The following is a 23,200-nucleotide window of genomic DNA, read 5'->3' as shown; positions in this document are numbered from 1 at the left end:
TGTTGTCTTATTGTAACTTGCTTGTAATCGATTGAAGCGAATAAACAGTTGAGTTATTCCAGGTTTCTACCCCAACCGACTCAATTCGCTTTGTCCATGCGCACAAAATCCATGTAATTTCTTCATTTGTTGATAAAAGAGCACTATAGAATGTGACTATAGGGGTGTTATAAAACTGATCTCCGAGACACACCTATAAGTTAAAATGTTGAAGATGAGACGGGCTCAACACAGAAATATAAACATAAAATTATTTGAGTTCCACAAATACTAAGACTAACAATCTTCATACAATTTAACGATAATGAACGTGAATTGATTGACGCTTAGTTCATTACTAACAACATAATTGTAAAGCATGAAAAGCTAAGCCATACAAACATGTCGGAGCATTGTTGAGAACAACAACGATTGAACCACGATCCATTTGTGTTGTCCCTAATATGATTGACAGACTAGAATCGCTGTATTGTACATAGAGAAGTGGAAAATATTCTATTATCTTTCATAAATCTTACATAGGAAAAGTGGCAAGTAATGCGGGGAGGAGACAAGTTATTCAGGTTTGTTAATTACTGTTTTAAACGCGAATATCTTTATGGTACATTGTTGAACATCTTATAATAATGAAGTCTGTTGTTGATAAATATCTGTGACAAATACGTGACATTGTCTTTCCCAATATTGTTGAAAATTGTATGAAAGAAAAAAGACCGAGCATTACTGAGAATGTAACCCGCCATCTATTACGACTTTACCTTGCATTGTTCATTGAACTCATCCTCTTCTGCTTCAACATATTCTTTATAGTACTGTTGCTGTTCATACGAGTAACGATTGCAACAACGCAGTATACAATAGCAAAACAAAACAAGAATTGAAATGACCGCCAGTAATAACCACGCGATAATCTGTGACTGTGCCTTGTCCTTGTCAGAAAACTCAACAATTGACGGGTCTTCATCAACATCACAGTTTGTGCTAGAATTGATGCATGCGTAGTAGCTGTAATGTGGGCAAAGTATGTGGGTATTTAATAACAGAATAATATGACTCAATGTCGATAATCTATCATGAAGAATGAAACAAACCTCTGTGGTTTATGTATGTAAACTAAGTTACTGTATCAACTATATCTGGGGAATATAAGAGTTATGCAACAATAAATTCAGTGGCTAAATGTAATATGAAACTACATATATCAGTGTTCACTTATACACAATGAATGCAGTGTACATCGCATTACGTCATTCGTTGTAACTATATACCATTTCATAATACTTACTCTCCATTCATGAAAGCTACAAAAAGCCACACTAGTGGTCCCAACAAGGATTGCCCAATCACAACTAATATACGGGAATGACATTCACCTCCGCTTATATGACTAGTCATCGTATAGCACCCAGTTACAACTCTCCAGGTTGAACTCTGTGCCAGTATACCTAGAAATGATTCAATGACAACATATCCAACATTGGTAATCTGTAAGTCGTTGAAGTACTAAAGTTAATCGGATGAGTCTCCTTCATGGGCGATACTATTTCTACCAACTCTACATAGTATAAACATATTGTATTTGAATTAATAAATATATAAATCTAAAATACATACTGGTATTATTGTTGATATTTCAACAAACAAGACAGTTTGGTCAATACATTTGAATACAAACTTGCAACATTATCGCTGTTCCATATGGAGCCTTTCATCTTACTAATACGAGTATGATTGCTACATGTAGAGACTTTAACTCACTTAGAATATAACACTTACACTGGAAAAGTACTAGACTCGACCCAAAGAATACATAATTTAGCTAATGGTTCGGCATTTATTCCTAAAACAACCAGTAACAATGTTGTCTTGCTGCCAGCTGATATTAAAACAATATACTTCAAATAAAACTTTAAGGTGTGACAGACTAAACATGTGATAATCCAAGGTGCATTCACAGGGGTTGTGTCTCCAAGGTTAAAACATTGCTTCTACAAGTTGCTACTACAAAACACAGTATACAATGCTCCTGATATTCTTGAAATAAATGACTATAATATCTACAATAACCTACACATCAGCCAGAATAAAATAATCAGATTTATTTTTAATCTTCCTTTCGCAAACATTGGGCCATTCAGAACAAATAAAGAGATGAAATACTTTGGGTGTGAATAACAAGGTTAACATAGCTTTGACTGAATTTTGTGAATTTCATTTTCCATATACGTTTATTAAGGCCTATTTAATTTCACATATGCCTCTGTAAAGACTTGTTTTATTTTCCGGATAATTCTGTAAAGAATAATTGTAATTATGCAAAGATCCATTTAATTTGTTCACAGTTCATTTCATTTCCAGGCTTCCTCTGCAAAGGCTCATTTCATTTCAATGATGTCAAATGTCTTCAAACGCCATTATACTTCCCTGATGTCTCTGCAATGTATTCTGTTGTATTGTCCAGCATGTGTATGTAATATGATTCAACGTTTATTGAAATTATTTCAAAGAGCCATCCTATAATTGTTTGCAATATTTGTTATTATTGCGACATCAATAGAATTCATTCGCAATATGCTTCTAAGCGTTACGAACGCGTTTGAATGCAATTCTTGAGCTTTCCTAAATGTATAATATAGTCATATTTCCGTCACATTCGAACCCTTTACTTTCTTTACAACGGCGTGACTGAAATAAAATAACCTGACTTCACACAACTGATCGTGTTGGCGTAAATGTATTCCTCGGGGATATTATATATCACTCAAATACGAGTATAGGAAAGACAAACTGTTTAATCATAATACAGGCAGTACGAGATAGCTATGTGTTAGACGATATGATTTATCACACTGCCTATCATCGTGTACACATTAGCAGCACTCTCAAAATTTCCTGATATAACTGATACAGTTTTGTACTCACCAAGACAGAAAATGATAACAGCTGGGGCTGAGATGAAGATAATCCCTATGATCATCTTGTTTTTACATGGACACACAAAAGCAAGTGCGCTGAAAAGTTGCGCACACCCAATTGTAGTCAGAACAATGGCAATGCACAATAACGTCGTCTTATTCTTTCTTAACTTAGTAACAATATCTTGCAACAAATTTGTCAGTATTTCTGTCTTACTCACTTTCTTCTGTAGAAATATAAAAAAACGCAATGCTGATTGACTGTTATCCACCTTTCTAGTTTGCCTAACGACGGTTAACGCAGTTCCATTCGTAAAAGTGACGTTGATAAATGTAAACTTCAGAGATACAATTTGGAAAATAGCAGCATTCATACTTACCGTCATGTTCACTTATGAGGTGGAGCAACAATGCACAGGTGGTCTACGTCATAATAACAAACTGTATTCTAAGATGTCTTTTATTCGAGTAAAGTGGTATTTATTGCAATTAAATAATATATGAATATTTAATTGGATGAATATCATGAAATATTAAAAATGTTTTAATAACCTGTCACCTTATAAATAATTGCAATACCTTGTCATGCATGCCGATGTAAGTACGTCATATATGATCAATGACGTGTGACGTCATTAAGTAATTGTTAAATTCAAATTGTATGTACTGTCGGATATAATATCTGCATTGTTTGTTTGTTTTAATCAAAAAGCTGGAATCATGCATGATAGTTATCCGAGTTGGTTGAGTAGAGAGTTCATTCGGGGAAGTGCTCTCTCATCTGTCAAAGGAGTATTTGAAATGGGTTTGTTCATTTGTTTTTTAGGTTTTATGTCTAGATATCTAGTAAAGCGCAGGGTTAATGGTTGACAATGACTGAAAAATAAATTACTATAAATATGTGTATAATAGTTTAAATCATATGTAACGTCAACTCTATTCACCCTACTATCAAGTTCATCTTCGAATTATCACTTAATTCAGTTCCCTTCCAGGACTGTCTTATTACTGACCTGTACACCCAACCTACATACAATGACCAATATCTTCTTGCATCATCGGAACATCCTAAACACTGCTTTAAATCCAAACAATACAGCCAAGTCCGCAGTCTTCGTCGAATCTGCTCTTCTTATCTTTTTGATACGAGATTTAATGAAGTATGTCACCATCTCCTTAACTGTAACTATAATAGATCTGTTAGACAGCCCATGTCACAAGCCAGAAAAAAAGAACGTCACACACTCCTTAGAAAAAAAGATCGTCCTACTGTCAAAGCCACGCCACAAGTCTACAATCTATGCAACAAATTCTTCACAAAAACCTACCAATTGTACATCAGTCAAACACGGCAAACACATTCTCATCAGATAGCCTCATCACGACCAGATTCAGGTCATCAACTGCTTCGAATTCCAATGAAGTCGCTGCAAATTATGTGCACACGTCATTCAACAGGATAAAGGAAACACTATTATACTTGTTTTTAGCAGTTTCTCTTGCTTACTGGGTTAAATATTTTCAACAACATAACACAAGATACAAACAAACAAGCATTATTTAGTGCACCCGAAGAAGGATAGCATTGAGCATGCGAAGCGTCGTATTTTTACTTTTATTTTTACTTGACATTTTGCTGTATCGTATTTTTTATTTTTAACAGAGACTGTTTGTTTTTACTAACCTGGATTTGTACCTGCTTCAAGCCATTTTTCTCAAACGGTGAAGAATTTACCGTGTTATTCAAGCTATATAATATTCTTTACTACTGATTAGACTGTTTGTCTTGCTTTTATCGATTAATTGAAGGTAAAAAAAAGACGAGATGAGCGGTGTGTTTAGTGCATAACTGTGTGGGAGATACATAATGCACCTGGACCAGATAAAATGTGTGACTGAGTTGTGGTTAAGCTTATTATTGTTAAAACATACAACTTCAGTTGAAAACGGTAAAACAATTTGTAGTTGAACACTATATTACTTAATGTAGTGGCGCTGATTGATTTGATGTTGCGTGAACAGTATTTTAGCGCTGAGATCTTCCATGACGCCTAAATAAGTGACTCCAGTAAAGTTTTTCGAGGTTGGCCTTTCGTCAGTGGAATATATGAACAAATATTTCACTGAAGAAAGATCATCTTCAGAAATGGTTTCTGGTTATATAAAATAATTACCAAAGACTAAATACCATACTTAATTCGAAGTGAAATGAATAACATGTAATTATAACGTATGCGTTCACAATGCAGGAATTAGACCACTGGGAATTGAGCTTGTAGAGGACAGTATAGATGCAAAATGGCTATGCTAGTGGTAACATTCAAGAACGACACGGAGCCTCCATAGATGCATATATAATTGAGAATTTAATTCCCAGACTAGTAAACCCAAGATAAATCATGATATATATCGTTACATCAATTTGCTTCCGTTTATAACGAATGGGAATTTTTTTTTGACGTCGATTTTTGTATCCGCAAATGTCACCATGTATCGCACAACGGTTAGAAAATAAGTTTATCGTGATCAGTCGTACAATTGTGAAAATTATTTTCACATACTATCACCCAAGGTTGGATTTACGAATATTCAAAATCATAATTTCACGAAATGGGCTTGTAGATGTTCAATACAAAAATTAAGGTGCAAGTGGCTGTCGAGATCTCGTTAAGGGCGAAAGATCTACGAGACTAACGATGCACGAGATCTCGTTAAGGTCGAGAGAGCTACAAGACTAAGGATGCAACAATTGCTATCACAATAATTCTATTGAGGATACATATAAATTATCGACCTTCTCTTTTTGCATAATACCGTGTTGTAACCTGAGTAGTACGCATAAAAATCGACAGCTTCTGCCATGAAGCAAATTACTCATTGTTATCAAAACAGTATTAAAATATGTTAATAAATGGTTGAGTAGAAAGACCGAGCGATAAATCAATCAAACAATTTTGCATTGTATTTTATGTTTCTGGTTTACAATATATATATATATATATATATATTTATTGTAGCTCTCTCAAACAATCAAGCACAGTATTTATTTTTTTACAATGGATAGTTTATTGTGATCAAAACGTTCAAAACTTTTAGGGAATAGTAAGTACATAAAATACTATTTTAATATATTATATTAACATATAACATATATTAATACATTAACATATAGCAGTATAACAAGGTGAAACACCCAACAACACAATTAGAGTATAAAATAATAAAAAACACGTCGTAAATCTAACTGTACATCAATACTAACGTACATGTAAGCATGTAATAAGAAGATACCTCGTTTCTATATTTCGATACTGTATAATAAGGCAGCAATCTGACAATCTGAGTATATCAACATATTTAAACCAGACAATGCAAAGCATGCTACATTTTAAAAATCACTGCTATAAACGCCGCCCTCTATTGTTACATTAACTAATCACATTGTGATAACGATGATGTCATATTAAAGTTTGCAGTCTCATTAACACTATATATATATTCATCAAAAATAAGCATTTCATTACCTAGAGAAATTATTATCAGTTACTGGTGACTGTAAATAACATTGAAAAAACTACATCGTCTTTCAGGTAGTTGATTACCACGATATTATTTCTTCAATGTTTACAATACGCTTTTATTGTACACTGTTGTTCTAAGATTGAAAATCTCAAAAAAATTATCTGGTCACATGAAAATATCTATAGAAACGATGATTTGGGGTTATTTATTATTGATTTTTATAGAATAAGAAACAAGAATTTTGCCAAATACTATTTATATTGTGTGAAATGTGAATTCATGTGGAAATATTTCCAAATTATTCTTCAAAATATAGTTTACGCCGGGTAAATGGAACCGAATGCCGGTAGTACGTGCCCAAACCAAAAATTATTAACTTTCCGCAACTATTTATTAGATTGAAATATCGTTTACATTAAATGATCATGCGTTGGTTCCACCCGCCTTTGTTTCTAATTTTATTGATATTTCGTACTGGTCAGTGGACGTATCGTTATTTGTACTGTCCAGTTTGCCGTCAGTATTCTCACATCTCGACCAATTATCTAACGGAGTATAACCTTGTCCCCTTGAGCCTAGGATGGTAATAGAATTCCATGCAGATGTCAATTTATCCCGTGACTTGCTGTCAGATAGTGAACGTTCTGATAGCTTCGATATTTCTTCAAAGAATTTCTCAGCATTACGCTCTACATCGGCCTTAGCTGATTGCTAGAAATGAAAGAGCAGCAATAATTTATTGTATTTGAGCAATAAACAAAAATTGTGTATTTTTTGTATCCCTTGGAGTAGAGTAATAGTTGCATACATTTTATATGATATATATAGATATATGCATATGTCTAATCTACGTTATACACTTTTATTCATATGAAAACTGGTATAATCTAGTCAATGTGCATTCAGACCTGGCACTTAATTTACAACAAATAACCCCTAAACATCAATGTACCAAAATCTAAGTGGGAGAACAAAATCATGTTATTTGTTTATTTATCATTCAATTTGTTTGAAAATGAAGTTTATTTAAAGTTAGGTCTTTAAATTCATATGATAGATAATTGAAACTAAATCTTCAAATTCTAATATTCTCTACATAATTAGTAATTTTGAACAATTAAGTTTCAAAGATAAAACTTTAAACAAATTTACTTTCTAAACAAGCAGTATTATTATATTATATTATATTATATTATTAGTCATTAACAAATATGGAGATCTGCAGTGGCGTATTGCCCATAGTGCCTTTCCAACGGGGAGATTTCTGTTCAAAGCTCGTTTGAACAATTCAGATAAATGTCCTTTTTGTAATGAAGTTGACACACTTCAACACAGTTTTTATGATTGTCCATCAAATAGCGCCTTACTCCACTATTTTAATAACATCACGTCGCGACTGCTTCAACCAGACTTTCGCATGTATATTTGGTGGTTCACCATTTTACCACCCCATCGCTCGAAGCACTTTATGTCTAGCAAAGCACAAGGTATATTTTGTTTCTTAGCGTGCATGGCTAAGGTTGCAATTCATGTCAGCCGTCGTAATAAAAGGCAAAACAAAGGCTCGAGTGAGCCTCTGGAAATTTGTATTCAAAGCATTAAGTCGAGGCTTGAAACAGAATATGAATGTTCCCGGATCACGAACCAACTGCCTGAATTTGAAATTATGTGGACGGCAGAGGATGCACTATGTAAAATCGAAGATAACACACTTCGCATTCTACTGTGATTGTGGCAGGTATAATCTATTTAAAACAGGAAGTTGCATTGTCTTGTGGTTAAACATCGATACAAACGAACATCATTGTATTAGCAAACTTAGCACACGCACAGGAGCCAAGAGTTTTGTTCTCTTGGTGGGCTATCATTGCACACACTTGCAGCAGCGCATATATGTGTTATGTTACTTGTTCTGTAAATGTTTTGATTTCCCCTTGGAATTATATTATATTATATTATATTATATTATATTATATTATATTATATTATATTATATTATATTATATTATATTATATTATATTATAATTATATTTCAGAACTTAAAGGTGTGAAATTCAGAATTAAGTATTATTGGATTCGTAAAAATCAAAAGTTGAAAAATCTAATCGACACGAGTATATTTAAGCAGATGCACTTTATCTTAAATGATTGGAGTGATTTTATTAACACACTTGCTCGATACGATCACAGAATGGTACTTTTAGGCAGTCACTTATTTTGAGTCAAACTAATTTGCATATCACCCATGCAATAATGTTTTCTGTATTTTCACGGTCGATATGCAAATGAACACGGTATTTCCATTGGCTACCGAACTATTTTTATTTTGTAAACACATTTTCGTCTGCTATTTTTATCCGGTTCAAATCGTTCAGCAACTTTTTTGGCATGTCAGGTGTATATCACATAAAATACTACGATTGGGAGAACTTAATGTATGTTGATCACCTGGAAATTGAGTTATATAAACTTTGAAGGGCTCTCGAAGGACCCATCCACAGTAAAATTAGCGATTACTATAGAGCCGCAACCGAGATACCAGGAGGTTTCTGCTGGCGACGTTGCGGCGTTACTGAGTTCCAAATAAAGATTATTAACGCCAAATGAGCAACATTTTAACCGGTAACCAAGACTCAATCAATCCACGACCAGCAAGCAATATCACAAAAGAAGCTGTAGCTTGCATCTCAGCGACGACCGCTGTCGACGAAAGTCATCCCGTCCGTGGAATACCGCAGCTGCACGGCTTGTTTTCCAATGCACAATTCTGTGGAGGAACTTTTAACTTCAACATAAACTGTCCATCATAATCGTCCAGTTCAAGTTCTGGTTCTGTCGTGGCCCCAACTAAACGTCCACGAGTAATTTATTCGGACAGTGATTCAGATTAGACGTATGATTATTTTATTTCCACACAGACAGTGACACGCGTTCTACACTGACACGCGCTGCTAGGGCGTAACACTGTCTTGGAACATATTAATGGGCAATGGGGTTCCCCGATCTAAATTCCATCCGATTTGTTTGCACGTTCTTTCTTTAATATGAAATAATCAAGTGTGGAACATATGTAATAATAACAGAACCCCACACCCTCCGCGTGGCTTCGCTCGTGAAAGTACGGCCGCAGTATACACCGCATCAGTGAAAATAACTTCTGTACGCAACGAAAGCCACGCGAAGGGTGTGGGGTTTTAAAAATGTAAAAACTATCCGCTCTGATAAAGACTTGATGGGCTTTTATGTATTTACAGGACATGTTTTAGTAGAAAGACTCTGTACCTTAGCTTTGGAAGTTAATATTTCCTTTTCTTCATCATCATATATTGTAGCATACTGTTGTTGTTCGAACGTAAATTTATTACAACATTGTTTTATACAATATAAGCAGACGACTAACACAGTGGCGATTGTGACTACGAACCAGCCAATCATCTGAGAGTATGACTTATCTTCGTTCTTCAATACAGGAGACGGATTATCGATGTCACAGTCCTTTGAACGGACACAAGCAAAGTAACTGTCAAAGAGGTGAAAAATTACATATTATGACTTCGGTACGTCACAGAAACATGTATTTGCAGTACAAAATGATATGTCTCACTAATTTGCATATGTTATTCGGAAGATCATTGATTAACATATACAGTGAGGTCAGCATTACAACAATGTGAAGCACAATGCTTTGGACACTTTAAATAAATGAACTTATACATAATTATCTTAAATTATGCAAAATACAAATCTAAAAACACAATTGGTCAATAAATAAACAAACTTCCTTGAATCTTGAACATGATTGAAATGGATGCTTCTTTCACACGAATTTCACTGTTATGTCACATTTCTGATCAGCAAAACTGTACCGCAAATTTTTGTTTGTACAAACCTACATACTAATCCCGCGTTACACTACCCATATGCCACGGAGTATTGACATACTGGTCTCGCTTAATATGGGATTATCCTGAGAAAAACGCAAAGTGTACACGAAGGCGGTACATTGATTGTATTGACTCGTTGTGCATAATTTGATGTATTCTTGTTACAACCTTATTATTATACATCTTTGTTCTGCTTGTAATAATTTATTGAGGTATAAAAGCCATAAATGGCAATGTATTGTGCTCTGTGAAGGTTTTAGTTCTGTAGCGTAAACAAAGGAAAGTAATCGAATGTGACGCATTGTAAAAATAACACATTCAAACGAATGAATTGAATTTTTTCGTGTCAGATGTATAATATTGTTTCATATTCATATATATATATATATATATATATATATATATATATATATATATATATATATATGTCACACAAGGTACAATACTCATAGAATGGCTCTCACTCATTGATTAGTCTAAATTCGCATTTACATTCACATAGTGGAGATACCAGGTTTTGTGTCCCCCTTCTCAATCTGGAATGTGACAGTGGATCACACGAATGAAAACTCCACTATTGACTTACTCGCCATCCATGAATACAATAAAAATCCAGACAAGAGGAGCCAGCGTTGCTTGAAATATTGCAACTCCTAAATTCAATATCACGGTGTCTCCCACAGTACGTCGACAGCAAGTTTTTCTTTCCATCTGACGACAACCAGTTACCAGCCGCCATAATGTATTATTCATCAATATTCCTGTTAACAAATAGTAGTATACGTTGGATTGGTGTTACAATGTTCACACTAGACTAAAACATGTTCTTTTTATACATGTTAAAAGTAAGGATTAAGTCAGAACGGCCACTCACCAAGCCCGAATAAAAATACAGCTGGAGCAAATATAAAGAGCCATCCGTACAACACACGGTGTTTACATGGACAAGCAAAAACAGTCACATCGAATATTTCTTCACTTCCAACAGTTAGCAATATTATAATCAAATTGGTAATGGACGCTTTGTGGTTTTTTACTGTGGATATAAGACGATTAAACATTTTTTTGTGATCCGTCATGGTTGCCTAATAACAGAAATGAAACATATTTTAAAATTAGAAATATCTGAATACCAGTGGAATAAGCAGTCTTATTTGCGCCTACTAAAAATGTTATACTCCTCAATCTACTGATTCCATTCTACGTCATACAAAAAGAGCTATACCTGAGTTTGTTGGCTAGTCTGAATAGATAAAGTACGTTATGAGATCCATTCTACATCTATGATGTAGCAATAATCTGATAAAGTACGTTATGAGATCCATTCTACATCTATGATGTAGCAATGGTCTGATAAAGTACGTTATGAGATCCATTCTACATCTATGATGTAGCAATAATCTGATAAAGTACGTTATGAGATCCATTCTACATCTATGATGTAGCAATGGTCTGATGAAGTACGTTATGAGATCCATTCTACATCTATGATGTAGCAATGGTCTGATGAAGTACGTTATGAGATCCATTCTACATCTATGATGTAGCAATAATCTGATAAAGTACGTTATGAGATCCATTCTACATCTATGATGTAGCAATAATCGGATAAAGTACGTTATGAGATCCATTCTACATCTATGATGTAGCAATAATCTGATAAAGTACGTTATGAGATCAATTCTACATCTATGATGTAGCAATGGTCTGATGAAGTACGTTATGAGATCCATTCTACATCTATGATGTAGCAATGGTCTGATGAAGTACGTTATGAGATCCATTCTACATCTATGATGTAGCAATAATCTGATGAAGTACGTTATGAGATCCATTCTACATCTATGATGTAGCAATAATCTGATAAAGTACGTTATGAGATCCATTCTACATCTATGATGTAGCAATAATCTGATAAAGTACGTTATGAGATCCATTCTACATCTATGATGTAGCAATAATCTGATAAAGTACGTTATGAGATCCATTCTACATCTATGATGTAGCAATAATCTGATAAAGTACGTTATGAGATCCATTCTACATCTATGATGTAGCAATAATCTGATAAAGTACGTTATGAGATCCATTCTACATCTATGATGTAGCAATAATCTGATGAAGTCGTTCAATCATAATTGCGTTGATACTCCAACGTGCCTTATGTATAGATCCGCTATGATTATTTCCCATTCTACGGTTCTCTGTGATTATTCTGCTATTTGCATGTGTTCACTTCTACTCGTTGTCCTAAGTTCTATCCCTTATTCTTTTGATTTAGTGTATTGTGTAATTTCCCTCATGTTAAGGAAATTGGTGTCTGCTACAATTGGGTTTGTTTTCAATTCAGTTAATCTAAATCAAAACGTGTTACATAAAAACAAGCAAAAATATAGCTGCATAGCAGTGTTGAGCCACATTTATGTAAAAAATATGCTTGGAATAATATATATGCATATATAGTGGGTCACACGGCAATATCAGGTCACCGGATTAATCATATATTTTGTGTCATGTCTTCATTATAGCATTGGTTGCAAGTTTGTTTCTGTGTGATATTACAGATATGCATAATAATACGGACCATATGGTCATTATCTGAATCATATTATAAGAAATAAATTATGTCTTGAACACAAAAGACGCAAAAATTTATTTATTTAATTATTATCATGGTATAATAGTAGACGCGTTTAACGCAACACAAACAGAAAGTGGATCCTCTTACAGGTGTCATGAACCAATTACTGATTGACACAATAAACTGTGTGACGTCATGATATTTAAAACGAAGACAGAGTGGTTATAATTTGGTGGCTGCTTGTGATTTTGCGTGACCCCGAAATCTAGCAAGTAGATCCATGTACAGAGGAGGCACCACGAATTTTGCATGAGGGCGAGATCTGAAATCTAGACCCTCTAAAACGCTATTTCCTGCATTTCGAGGGGCAAGTTTTGCTGACACAAAGGGTTTCAGTTTGATTTGGAGGGGCGACGCCCCCACCTCACCCCCAACATTTGTTTTCAAATGGGCGGCCGTCCCCTCTGCAGCACCCCTCCTCCCCCGGTGCCGCCGCTACTGATGTACTACTGGCCGACTCGGCGTTTAACATCAAGAACTGTTAAGTTTTGTAGTCACACTGAGAAGGAAGCATGGTGCTACAGTGGCGAACGTGGAGTTCGACGCTTAAATTCGTTAACTCCAGTCACTAACTACCTAAAAATCACTGGACAACTACGCCGACTGATTAGCCGAACGTCGGGAAATGTCAGGAACCGAACATTCTTTCACACACACTAGTTTACAAGTGTATATATTACGACTATAAAATGTCGTGGGATCGTTACCGACCTTGCTGTGGTGTATGCGTTTAAAGGGAAACCGATATTATACACAGGGGAAAGAAGGCCACCGCAATTAATGTGCTAATACGAATCAAGCCGTTCACATCGTGGCGGACCATTTACGATGTTTGGAGATGAACAACTGTGTTATGTTTACTTGTTGATTGCCTCTGATATTAGCTTTTTCATAAAATTCTTTTCTTTTTTCCGCAGAGTACAATCTACATTTTAAAGGGAAATGTTCTTCATTCACAAATTTGGCAGTTTCTGTCTGTCACATCTTTTCTGGTATAAAATGATACATTTTCCAGTTCTATTTGATTTATGTAGAATTTGTATTTAATAAGGAGTTTGCCAGCTTTATTAAAGATGCGAAATTTTGATTTTGAAATGTTTATATCTAGGTGCCATATATGACTCTAACGAATTTGGGGCATTTTGCAACTCGAACTACTTTCTGACAATGGAGAGAGGGGGTTTGGGCCAGACTTGTAACTCAACTATATGCTACATAAAATTACAATGCATTTGAATAAATTATACATGTAATATCGTTTCTTTTAATAGAATATGTAATATAATGTGCAATGATAATAAAACAACACGATCGAGAGCAAGAAATTAAATAAGATCTGTTTGATTTTTTTAAAATTCAATTTTGTTTTAGTTATTTTACTTGCCGGGAAACAATACGTCTCACGTTTCCTAAGGGACTAGACAGAAAGGGGATAGATTGGTGTTTTTGGGGGGGTCACTGAATTTCACAGGCATAAAGGGAAGGGTCACAAGTTTTTTTACAATACTTTTTGAAAAAAACAAGATGGCTGTCAGTTGGTTATTTTGGATTCGAACACAAAACAAACACCAAGAACATGTATTCTAACATAAACAATGTTTGTATCAAATTTGAACAAAAAACTACAAATCCTGTCGAGGAAACCACATTTTTCAAAAAACAAGATGGATGCCAGTCGGCCATCTTTGGTTTGATTATGGAACAAATTGATATGAACATGTATTCCAATATTTATGATGTATGTGCCAATCATGAATAAAAACCTTGGTGATACATTTATATGGCCAAAAAGCAAGATGGCCACCAGTCGACTATCTTTAATCTGATTGTAAAACAAAATTTCCGTGGACATGTAATCTAAAGCGTACAATGCATGTACCAAATTTGAACAAAAACTGACAAAGCATGCATAAGATACCACATTTTCAAAAAACAAAATGGCTGCCAGTCAGACTTATCTGATTGAATCAGTAAACCCCTGCATGTGCATATGTCCCAGGTAAAGTAATGTGGACATGCGAAGAATGAACAAATTTTCCAAAGATACTATACCAAACATATATTTGGTGTACACCTGATGAATACGGTTTATAGTAACTCTTGCATGACATCATATGTGTGAGATCAACCTTTATGCATTTGTTTTCTTATTCTATTTGCATGCAATTGTATTGAGCTTTACTGCACACGAGATGGTAAAATATTATTGGGTGTTTGACTCAAACCTCGTGGTAGCCATCTTTTATGTTAGCTATATCTCTTGTCTAATGCCATTACATCACTGCTTGTATGATCCTATCTACAACAATGCTTGAGATATTACTGTCATGCATATGAATGAGGTCACATGACACCAACAACCACCCCATCACCGTCGCAACTGTTTTTCAATTCCCTATATAAGTTCAATGCTATTCAGTATACATATCATATTGGGGACACCCCCCCCCCATCCCATGATCCATTGCAAAAAATATGAAATTAATATTAAACATTGTCTCGAGGCGTCTGGGTTATAATATAAGAACCGAATTGTGTACTGTTTAAAAGAGATACAATTGCGTATTTAATTATTGTAATGTATTACAGTTAAGAGATGTAATTTTGTATTAGGTGTAGGTGTTAAGTTGTCTCCTCCAGCCCTTTAACTGCAAAATAAATACACGATACGACGAAACATTAGTTCTTTTACTTCAAAACTGCAGGCAAAACACAATAGAATTTTTGGGAGCCATCCAACTACACACGACTTGGCCGAAATCGCGGCTAACTTTATTTTTACCAATACCTGTAGTAACCCTGAACAAAGTTGTATATGTTGATGGTGTTCAAAATTATGTTGTAAAAAAGCTGGTCAAGTCCTTCCTATATGTATTTGTAAATAATTTTGTTTGATAGTAATATGATATTACATGCTAAAAATGTAATACTGAAAACATACACTGTATCGTAAAATACAAATATTGGTTTGTGTAGTGCACACATGGGAAAATCAAGGACGCCTTGATGACAATTTGGCCAGAAAGTTTAGGGCTTATGTATCTAATATTTCTCTGGAATCTTTGCTGAAAACAATAACTTCTGAAATCCTCAGGAGTATTTTCTTCTAAGATACTTTTAGGTTGTAAATTTACAATGTTCAATTCGTTCCTGTCTAATGGAGGTAAAAATAGTTTTTTTTACAGCTGTTTGTTTAGCTTATCGGGTAAGAGTATTGACCAATTTGCATAACAATGTATTATGTTAATTACCTCTATTGTATTCATTGTTATTGTAAATTACAGCTATTGTATATCCCAAATTATATTATACCAATATATTGATGGTGTTAATCCATTGATTTGTGTATGCAATCAATGGTATATTTAAGCAATAACCCCCCGCCGATAGCGAGTATACCACGAGATATTGCACAATTCACGACATATATGCACGAGCCGCAGGAGAGTGCATATATGGAGTGAATTGTGCAATATCAAGTGGTATACCTAACTTCTGCGGGGGGTTATTGCTATTATATTATAACAGTATATTGACAATTCCATAAAAATAGTACTAAAAGATCATGATTATGGCCCTTGAACATGGATATTTATAAGAATAGTATGTAGTTGTACGCTGAATGCATACTAAAATTACATGCACAACACAGTTCAAATTGAATACAGACTGTTTTTTATTCCGCGTGAAAAAAAAACGTAAACACAAAATTTAGCATAACAAAAGATGACCTTTCTGACCTTTTACTGACTGCGTCAACGCCATTGAAATACAGGTTCGTGTACAGGGGGAGGCAATGGGGTAGCTGGTACAGTTTTACGGGAATAAAAAGGGCCTTTCACAATTTACAAGGGAAAAAATACGTTTTTACAGTTTACAGTGTTAAATAACGGAACATTGAATGGTCCGAAGAGCTCTCCGACTCAAATTCTCCGCCATTACTCTGCCGTGTGCAGAGACACATGCGCATACTACCCCCGTAATGCTCTTCATTCGGTTAGAGGGCCTTTTACGTCTTGACATTCAATATTGTAGTGAATTGTGTCATCTAGTCGTTTTACAGTTTCTAAAATGTAATTTCCCTGGATTATTCTCTACGATTTTATTATTTGGATGTAATGTCTTGTACGTACCGAGAAAAATGACACAATTTTACAGTGTACGAAAAAAATATTTGATTGATTACGTTGTACGTCTAGCCTGTGATTACAGAATTACGTAATTTATTTTTTCAATTTACGTTGTACGAACAAAAAAATATTGCAATTACGTTGCACGAAAATAACGCTTGCCTCCCCCTCTGTACAGTTTGAATCATTCAACGGATTTTCCACGTTTTCATTCCGGTTTTTGTACAATTTGGACTGTAATCTGCCCATTGAAAGTACAGTTGTGAAATAAACCGGTTTTGTGACTCATCATACTACTTGTAACTGTGGATATTTGACGTTCAGCGGTACTTAGCTCGACCAAAATTTGAGACGCGGCGGGACGCGGTGTATCATGTACGGCGACCGACACGGTGACCTCAGTTCCAACATCTGACCTGGATAGCTTTACTATAACCACAGTTTTGTGACAGTATGACTGACAAGTTTTGTCGTTGTTCTGGGGTAAGCTTGATGGAGTAAAATCGCATTCTCGCATCGTTTTCGTGACACGTACATGATATGCCTTGTCTCAGCTCCGACCGAATGCAAAATGTTATAATTTGGGTGTAATTGAAGACTGAATTTTTGTTTTCTGTCACTATTAAAATGGGAACTTTGTTTGAGTTTAATACCAAGGACGGGTAGAGACATTTCTCATTTGCTCTGAACTATATTGTTAGTTTATAATAAATCATAATTTATTTGTATTCATCAACCTATTGTATCCAACAAATGTCGGAACAACATTTTATAGTATTAGATATTTTGAAATTAAAGACTTTTCTTGCATCTAGTCAATTAAATATTGAGAACATTGACTATATTTGGAAAATATGCACTGTATATGGATAGGTTTCAATTAAAAAAAATAGCTCCAAATTATACATTATGAATTGACAATGATGTCATTTGGCAAGTATTGGTGATTTGAATAACAAAACAATTAGTTATTTTACGTAAAAAAGAAATTTGATTGTAGAAAGAATAGAATTTTAGGAAAAATTCCATTTTTCCTTGGCATAATGTTATATATATATATTAAACCAGTTTCATGTTTGTTTTTTTACTTTAACTGTGTTCATATAATGCAGAAACAATATTGTCTGTTGGAAAATGTGTGTAATGAAGCTGTGTACTGTCAATTAAATGTATTTTACTCTAAAAACCTTTGCTTGTATTGCTTTCTTATAACATGAAATATTTTATAAGACACTGAAGAACCAGTTCTTGACTTATTTATTAATTAAAAACAAGGTCCAGATATATCTAGGGTAATAGTTTATTTGGTATGTATTTTACAATCCATTAACAAATAAATAATTAGACAGCTTACAAAATTGACAATTGCAGATCAAATCAAAGTGATCTCTCCTAGATTCTTCATTGATCTGTCATAAATTCAGATATTGAGAGCTTCATTATTTATATATAATATGTATATATATATATATATATATATATATATATATATATATATATATATATATATATATATATATATATATATATATATATATATATATATATATATATATATATATATATATATATATATATATATATATATATATATATATATATATATATATATACCGGGTTTCAACGCAATATTGAGATCTTTGAGGTCATAGGTCCTCATCCGGGTTACTTCCCACTTGCCCGTCGAAAATTCCTCGGCCAAGTCTTACACAATCCTTATGGAATCAAACATGACTTGTACTATAAAATATAGATACAATGTACATGCTAGCGAAGTATTGTTAATTTCCCCGGTGGGGTCATTCTATATAACAATTTTACACAATGTGCAAATAATAGGCCCCTATTGCAGATATATATTGAGAACATCCTACCCCTATTGCGAGCATTACCAATCATGTTATTCTTTGTTATTTGCGGGGGTTATTTGATTAGAACAAAGATAAAGATTGGGTGCAGGATCAAAATGTCACCCTTTATGACGGAATTGCTCCGTACTTCATGGTCCATAACGGGCTTTAAAGAGTGAATATCATCCTGGAATTTCAGCCAGGTATTTCATGGCTGTTACAGTCTAAGGATTAGGCCTACAGTATGTCTCAAATCATATACACAATAAAGGTAAGTCGCATAATAGTAGAACTAACCACCAAAGCCAAATTGTTGCTTTTGGCATTTTTGAGAAACGAGCGGATATCATCCCTATAGAAGAACAGATAATTTCATAGGAGCAAATTCAATCCCATCTGATGATCAGATGTGATGCGAATATATAACATGGTTAATTTGGAAAATTGTGGCTATCAATTTGATTCAAAGACTACCAATATCCGCCTTCGTTTTGATCATTGAGTGCCTTCCAATTCTTCATCCGAATTCCCCGCTGTGTTCTTTATGCTTCCCTGGCACACATCCACAGTAGGCACATTTAATACTGTCTGCTTTTAACACGAAATCGTCGCACTCCGTGCCGTGATTGATTGTAGATATGCAATTGAGGCTTCGGCGACCTCACTGAGTGACTTGTGAATAGGAGGTGTGGTACGTTCGCGATAAAGCCATTGCAGCCGCTCCCACGGCACTTTTTATCTGGCGAGTGGTGAAATAAATTAAATTTATCAATTCATTTCAATAATTTTATATTCGTCAAATTGAGTGTTTCACACTGGTGAAACACGGTAAAAGAGTAACCGTGACTGAAAATCACATGTATTTCGCAGTTTTTTTTTTCTGCAAATAAACGTATGCTGTTGGACAATCTGTCACTTTTTATAATACATGCAAGCAGCATTGGCGGGGTCCAAGCAGAATTGTCAGAAAAGTTATCTGCAGATACTTATTGAAATGGGTTGTTGATACCAATATCCCTGCATAATGAAGTGTAGACTTGTTAAATATTTCTTTATATTCAACATCAGCATAACCATGTGACTGATAATAATGTGAGAATAACATTTGAGTGTATTGCTTATGCATATTTATGAGGTTACATAATCATATATGACCATTTCTTATGACAGTTACATCGTTTGTCTGATGCCTTCATTATGGCACTAGTTGCAGGTTATGTTCTGTAACAGTGTTACAGATAAGACAGTTATGCATATTAATGAGCTCACATGACCATTTTAGTCAAATCTCTTGTTCAACATTGCAATAACACAGGATTCATCTTCCTAACTGCAATAGTGTTTGAGATCTAACAGTTATGCATGTTAACGAGCTCACCTCACATGACCATGTATGGTCATCTGTTATTTTAAACAAATCACTTGTTTAATGTTGTCATAATAACAAAGGATTCATCTTTCTAACTTCAACAGTGCTTGAGATATAACAGTTATGCATATTAATGAGGTTAGAAGCCCCCACCCAATGGGCGCCCAGCCACAGAACCTAGCCATGTGCCATTCAGTTGGAACAATGTATCTCAAGATTAGAATGCACGTACAAATGTTCACCCCAATCGGACTAATACAACACATGTAATTGCTCATTTCCCGTTTTCACAAAATCCAAGATGGCGGCCAACCATGTGAAGGATCGAGATTTTATTACTTTTTCATATAAAGCTATGACCAGACATGTCACATACATGTTTATTTAGTTACCCCAGACCATTCGTCCCGGTGTTATCGCTATCGCACACGTGTGGCGATAGCGATAACACCGGGACGAATGGTCTGGGGTATTATTTAGTTGATCTGTGGATGCACCTTTGAGAAACAAATGCCTACATTTTTGGTCAGTTTTTCATATAATCCAAGATGGCGGCCAAACCACGTGACTGATCGAAAATATATTATTTTTCTCATATGCAGCTATGACCAGACATGTTACATACAAAATCGGCAGTTAATTGCTTGAAGCACCAATCAGAAAGAAATGTGCAAACTTTTGGTAATTTTTGTTAATAATACAAAATGGCGGCCGAACCACGTGACCAATCAACTTCTGGGCTCAAACTTGAAAGAGCTATGCATGTAGATGGATTATGCCAAATTTCATGTCAATCGGTCTGCAACTTTATGAGAAGAAGATTTTTAAAGGATTTAGCCATGTTTTCGAAAAAAAAATAGCGGACGAAGTCACATGACCTCTTTTATCTTATTAGGATAGGCATAGGCTGCATATGCGAAACAACAACAATTGGAACTTTTAGACCGCCACAAAATGGTCAAAATGGCCGCTTTCGATTTTCACTAAAAACCAACTGGATCAATCAAATTTTGTTTTTTTTTAAACTAAGTAGATATAGGTTAGTAGAAGCTATATACTAAGTTTCATGGCGACCAGCAATGTTGTTCAGGAGAACAAGAGATTTTAATGGACATAACAGAAATTTAGACAGTACTGTATACAGTAAAACAAATTGAAAGCCCTATGCCCTTAGAAAGGGGTGATTACCCCCCCCCCCCTCTCGTAAAATTGTGAACCTCGACAGCGGCCATGACAGTTGACCAATACAAATTTAAGTTCTCTGCACAAGGTCACATCACCACCAATCAGCACAGTAAGTTTGAAAACTAAATGACAGTGTTTACAAACAATGGCGGAAAAATAAGAGTAATACATACGGCAATAACTAAAGGGTTTCACCCCATAGGGCTCGAGACCCTAATACACTCACCGATGATAGTCGATGTGCTTGTTGGGTTTCTCAGTATGAAGACTGTTATCATGGACCTAAATGCACTAAAACTATTGTACACACTCTACCAACAGATCTTCTACAAACGACAAATATGGAAAATCCAAGAGTTCCTTGGGCCCCTCTCGCATTCCTCGTTTTGGTTCAATTGTCGTTATTTATACGGGCATATTCAATTACATTGGCCTTAAGGAACCTTTTTTCAAACCTTACAATCACAAGCTGTGGCGCAGACGAAATTAGATGAAGTGTATTGTAATATTGGCAAAAGATATTTGCATATTAAAGGAATTACAATAAATCACTTGTAACATGATAGATAAATAAAGTAGAGTAGAAAAGGGGATTTGAAGCCCCTCAGCAAGTCTTACTTTTTCATGGCCATTGTTTGGCCCATTATAATTTCTTGTGATTTAGGCGGACATGTACATCAGTGAAAGTTTTGCTGTCGCCAGCTGCCATTCTTGAAATGGTGCCACCCGATCAACAGTTCTTATCACTCACCTCAACCTGAAATAATGACATGTGTTGCCATTTGTTATTAAGGCCACATTTATTTTTTATGGAAATGATTTACCTTTTACTAAAATTAACAAAAGTTGATATTAATATCATCATGTCAAAAAAACAATTGTTTAAAATAATTGTATTTGATGTAGACTGAACATGTTGGGGAAAAAACAAATTTAAACTAATAAAATTTCTGCCTAACTACTCAATATTTTTACCCTAATACTGGAAACACCGAATGTGTTTTCATTGGCATCATAATGGTTTGAGATCTTTTCAACATGGCCCACATAAATAATGAGGGATGAACTGGTATTCTGTACAAACAGGTCCATGCATTTACATTCTATGTTTCTGGTTTGATGTTGACTCATTTACAGCCCTGTTATTGGTGATACCAGAATTTACTTCCTATAGCATGTGTGTGGACTGTCTTATGCAAACCAACAATGCTGTATTTGCACATGTTCAATTTACTCCGGTTATATGTCAGATGGCACATTGCCATGCGATAAATTCATGACCTTTACGGGTTCTATCAGTCTGATGGGATTGATATCATTCATATAAGGCAGTGATATTCCTATGAAGTACAATTACATTTCATATAGACTCTTTGCACCTATTCATTCTGAATAGCCTAAAAGTAAGTAAGTAGATTTGTACGACACCCTGTAGCTTTGCATGATGTGGTCTATAATACTGTCTTGTACAATGTTGTAAACAGTTAACCACTGGTTGTGTATACAGTTTATTGTTGCTGCACATTGAAAACAACAAGATATAGTATTTCGGCAATATGACTACTACCAAGTTGGTTGTCGGTGGTGATACCTATCATTTGGATCTTACGTCAACACTTATGCACTTTTGCACATGAATCGTTTCATGCGCATCATACCAGATTTAATCATGACACTATGTTTACAACACTAATTTACCTCAT

At 34.8% G+C, this 23,200-nt stretch overlaps 2 protein-coding genes across 4 annotated transcripts; both read right to left on the bottom strand.

The window, feature by feature from the left end:
* Nucleotides 1–746: 746 nt before the first annotated feature.
* On the bottom strand, nt 747–3,301 carry LOC102808686 (calcium homeostasis modulator protein 6-like). Its single transcript, XM_085506828.1, has 3 exons — nt 3,133–3,301; nt 1,286–1,445; nt 747–1,005 (listed from the first exon to the last, which is right to left on the bottom strand). The coding sequence occupies exons 1-3, from the start codon at nt 3,299–3,301 to the stop codon at nt 747–749; spliced, it is 588 nt and encodes a 195-aa protein (XP_085362954.1).
* A 2,732-nt stretch (nt 3,302–6,033) lies between these two features.
* LOC146734926 (calcium homeostasis modulator protein 6-like) lies at nt 6,034–21,928 on the bottom strand. 3 transcript variants are annotated; one of them, XM_085506684.1, is made up of 5 exons: nt 21,724–21,928; nt 11,197–11,407; nt 10,909–11,083; nt 9,721–9,958; nt 6,034–7,148 (listed from the first exon to the last, which is right to left on the bottom strand). In XM_085506684.1, exons 2-5 carry the CDS (start codon nt 11,399–11,401, stop codon nt 6,861–6,863), a joined length of 906 nt encoding a protein of 301 aa, XP_085362810.1. In that variant the 5' UTR covers nt 11,402–11,407; nt 21,724–21,928; the 3' UTR covers nt 6,034–6,860. The 3 variants fall into 3 exon arrangements, with proteins under 3 accessions (XP_085362810.1, XP_085362809.1, XP_085362811.1); XM_085506683.1 differs by having other exon boundaries at nt 11,197–11,358; XM_085506685.1 differs by lacking the exon at nt 11,197–11,407.
* Between the last annotated feature and the right edge of the window lie 1,272 nt (nt 21,929–23,200).

Source organism: Saccoglossus kowalevskii, chromosome 13 (assembly GCF_978046115.1).
Source record: "Saccoglossus kowalevskii chromosome 13, keSacKowa6.1, whole genome shotgun sequence".
Lineage (NCBI taxonomy): Eukaryota > Metazoa > Hemichordata > Enteropneusta > Harrimaniidae > Saccoglossus > Saccoglossus kowalevskii.
This window is presented reverse-complemented; position numbering and strand designations above follow the sequence as displayed.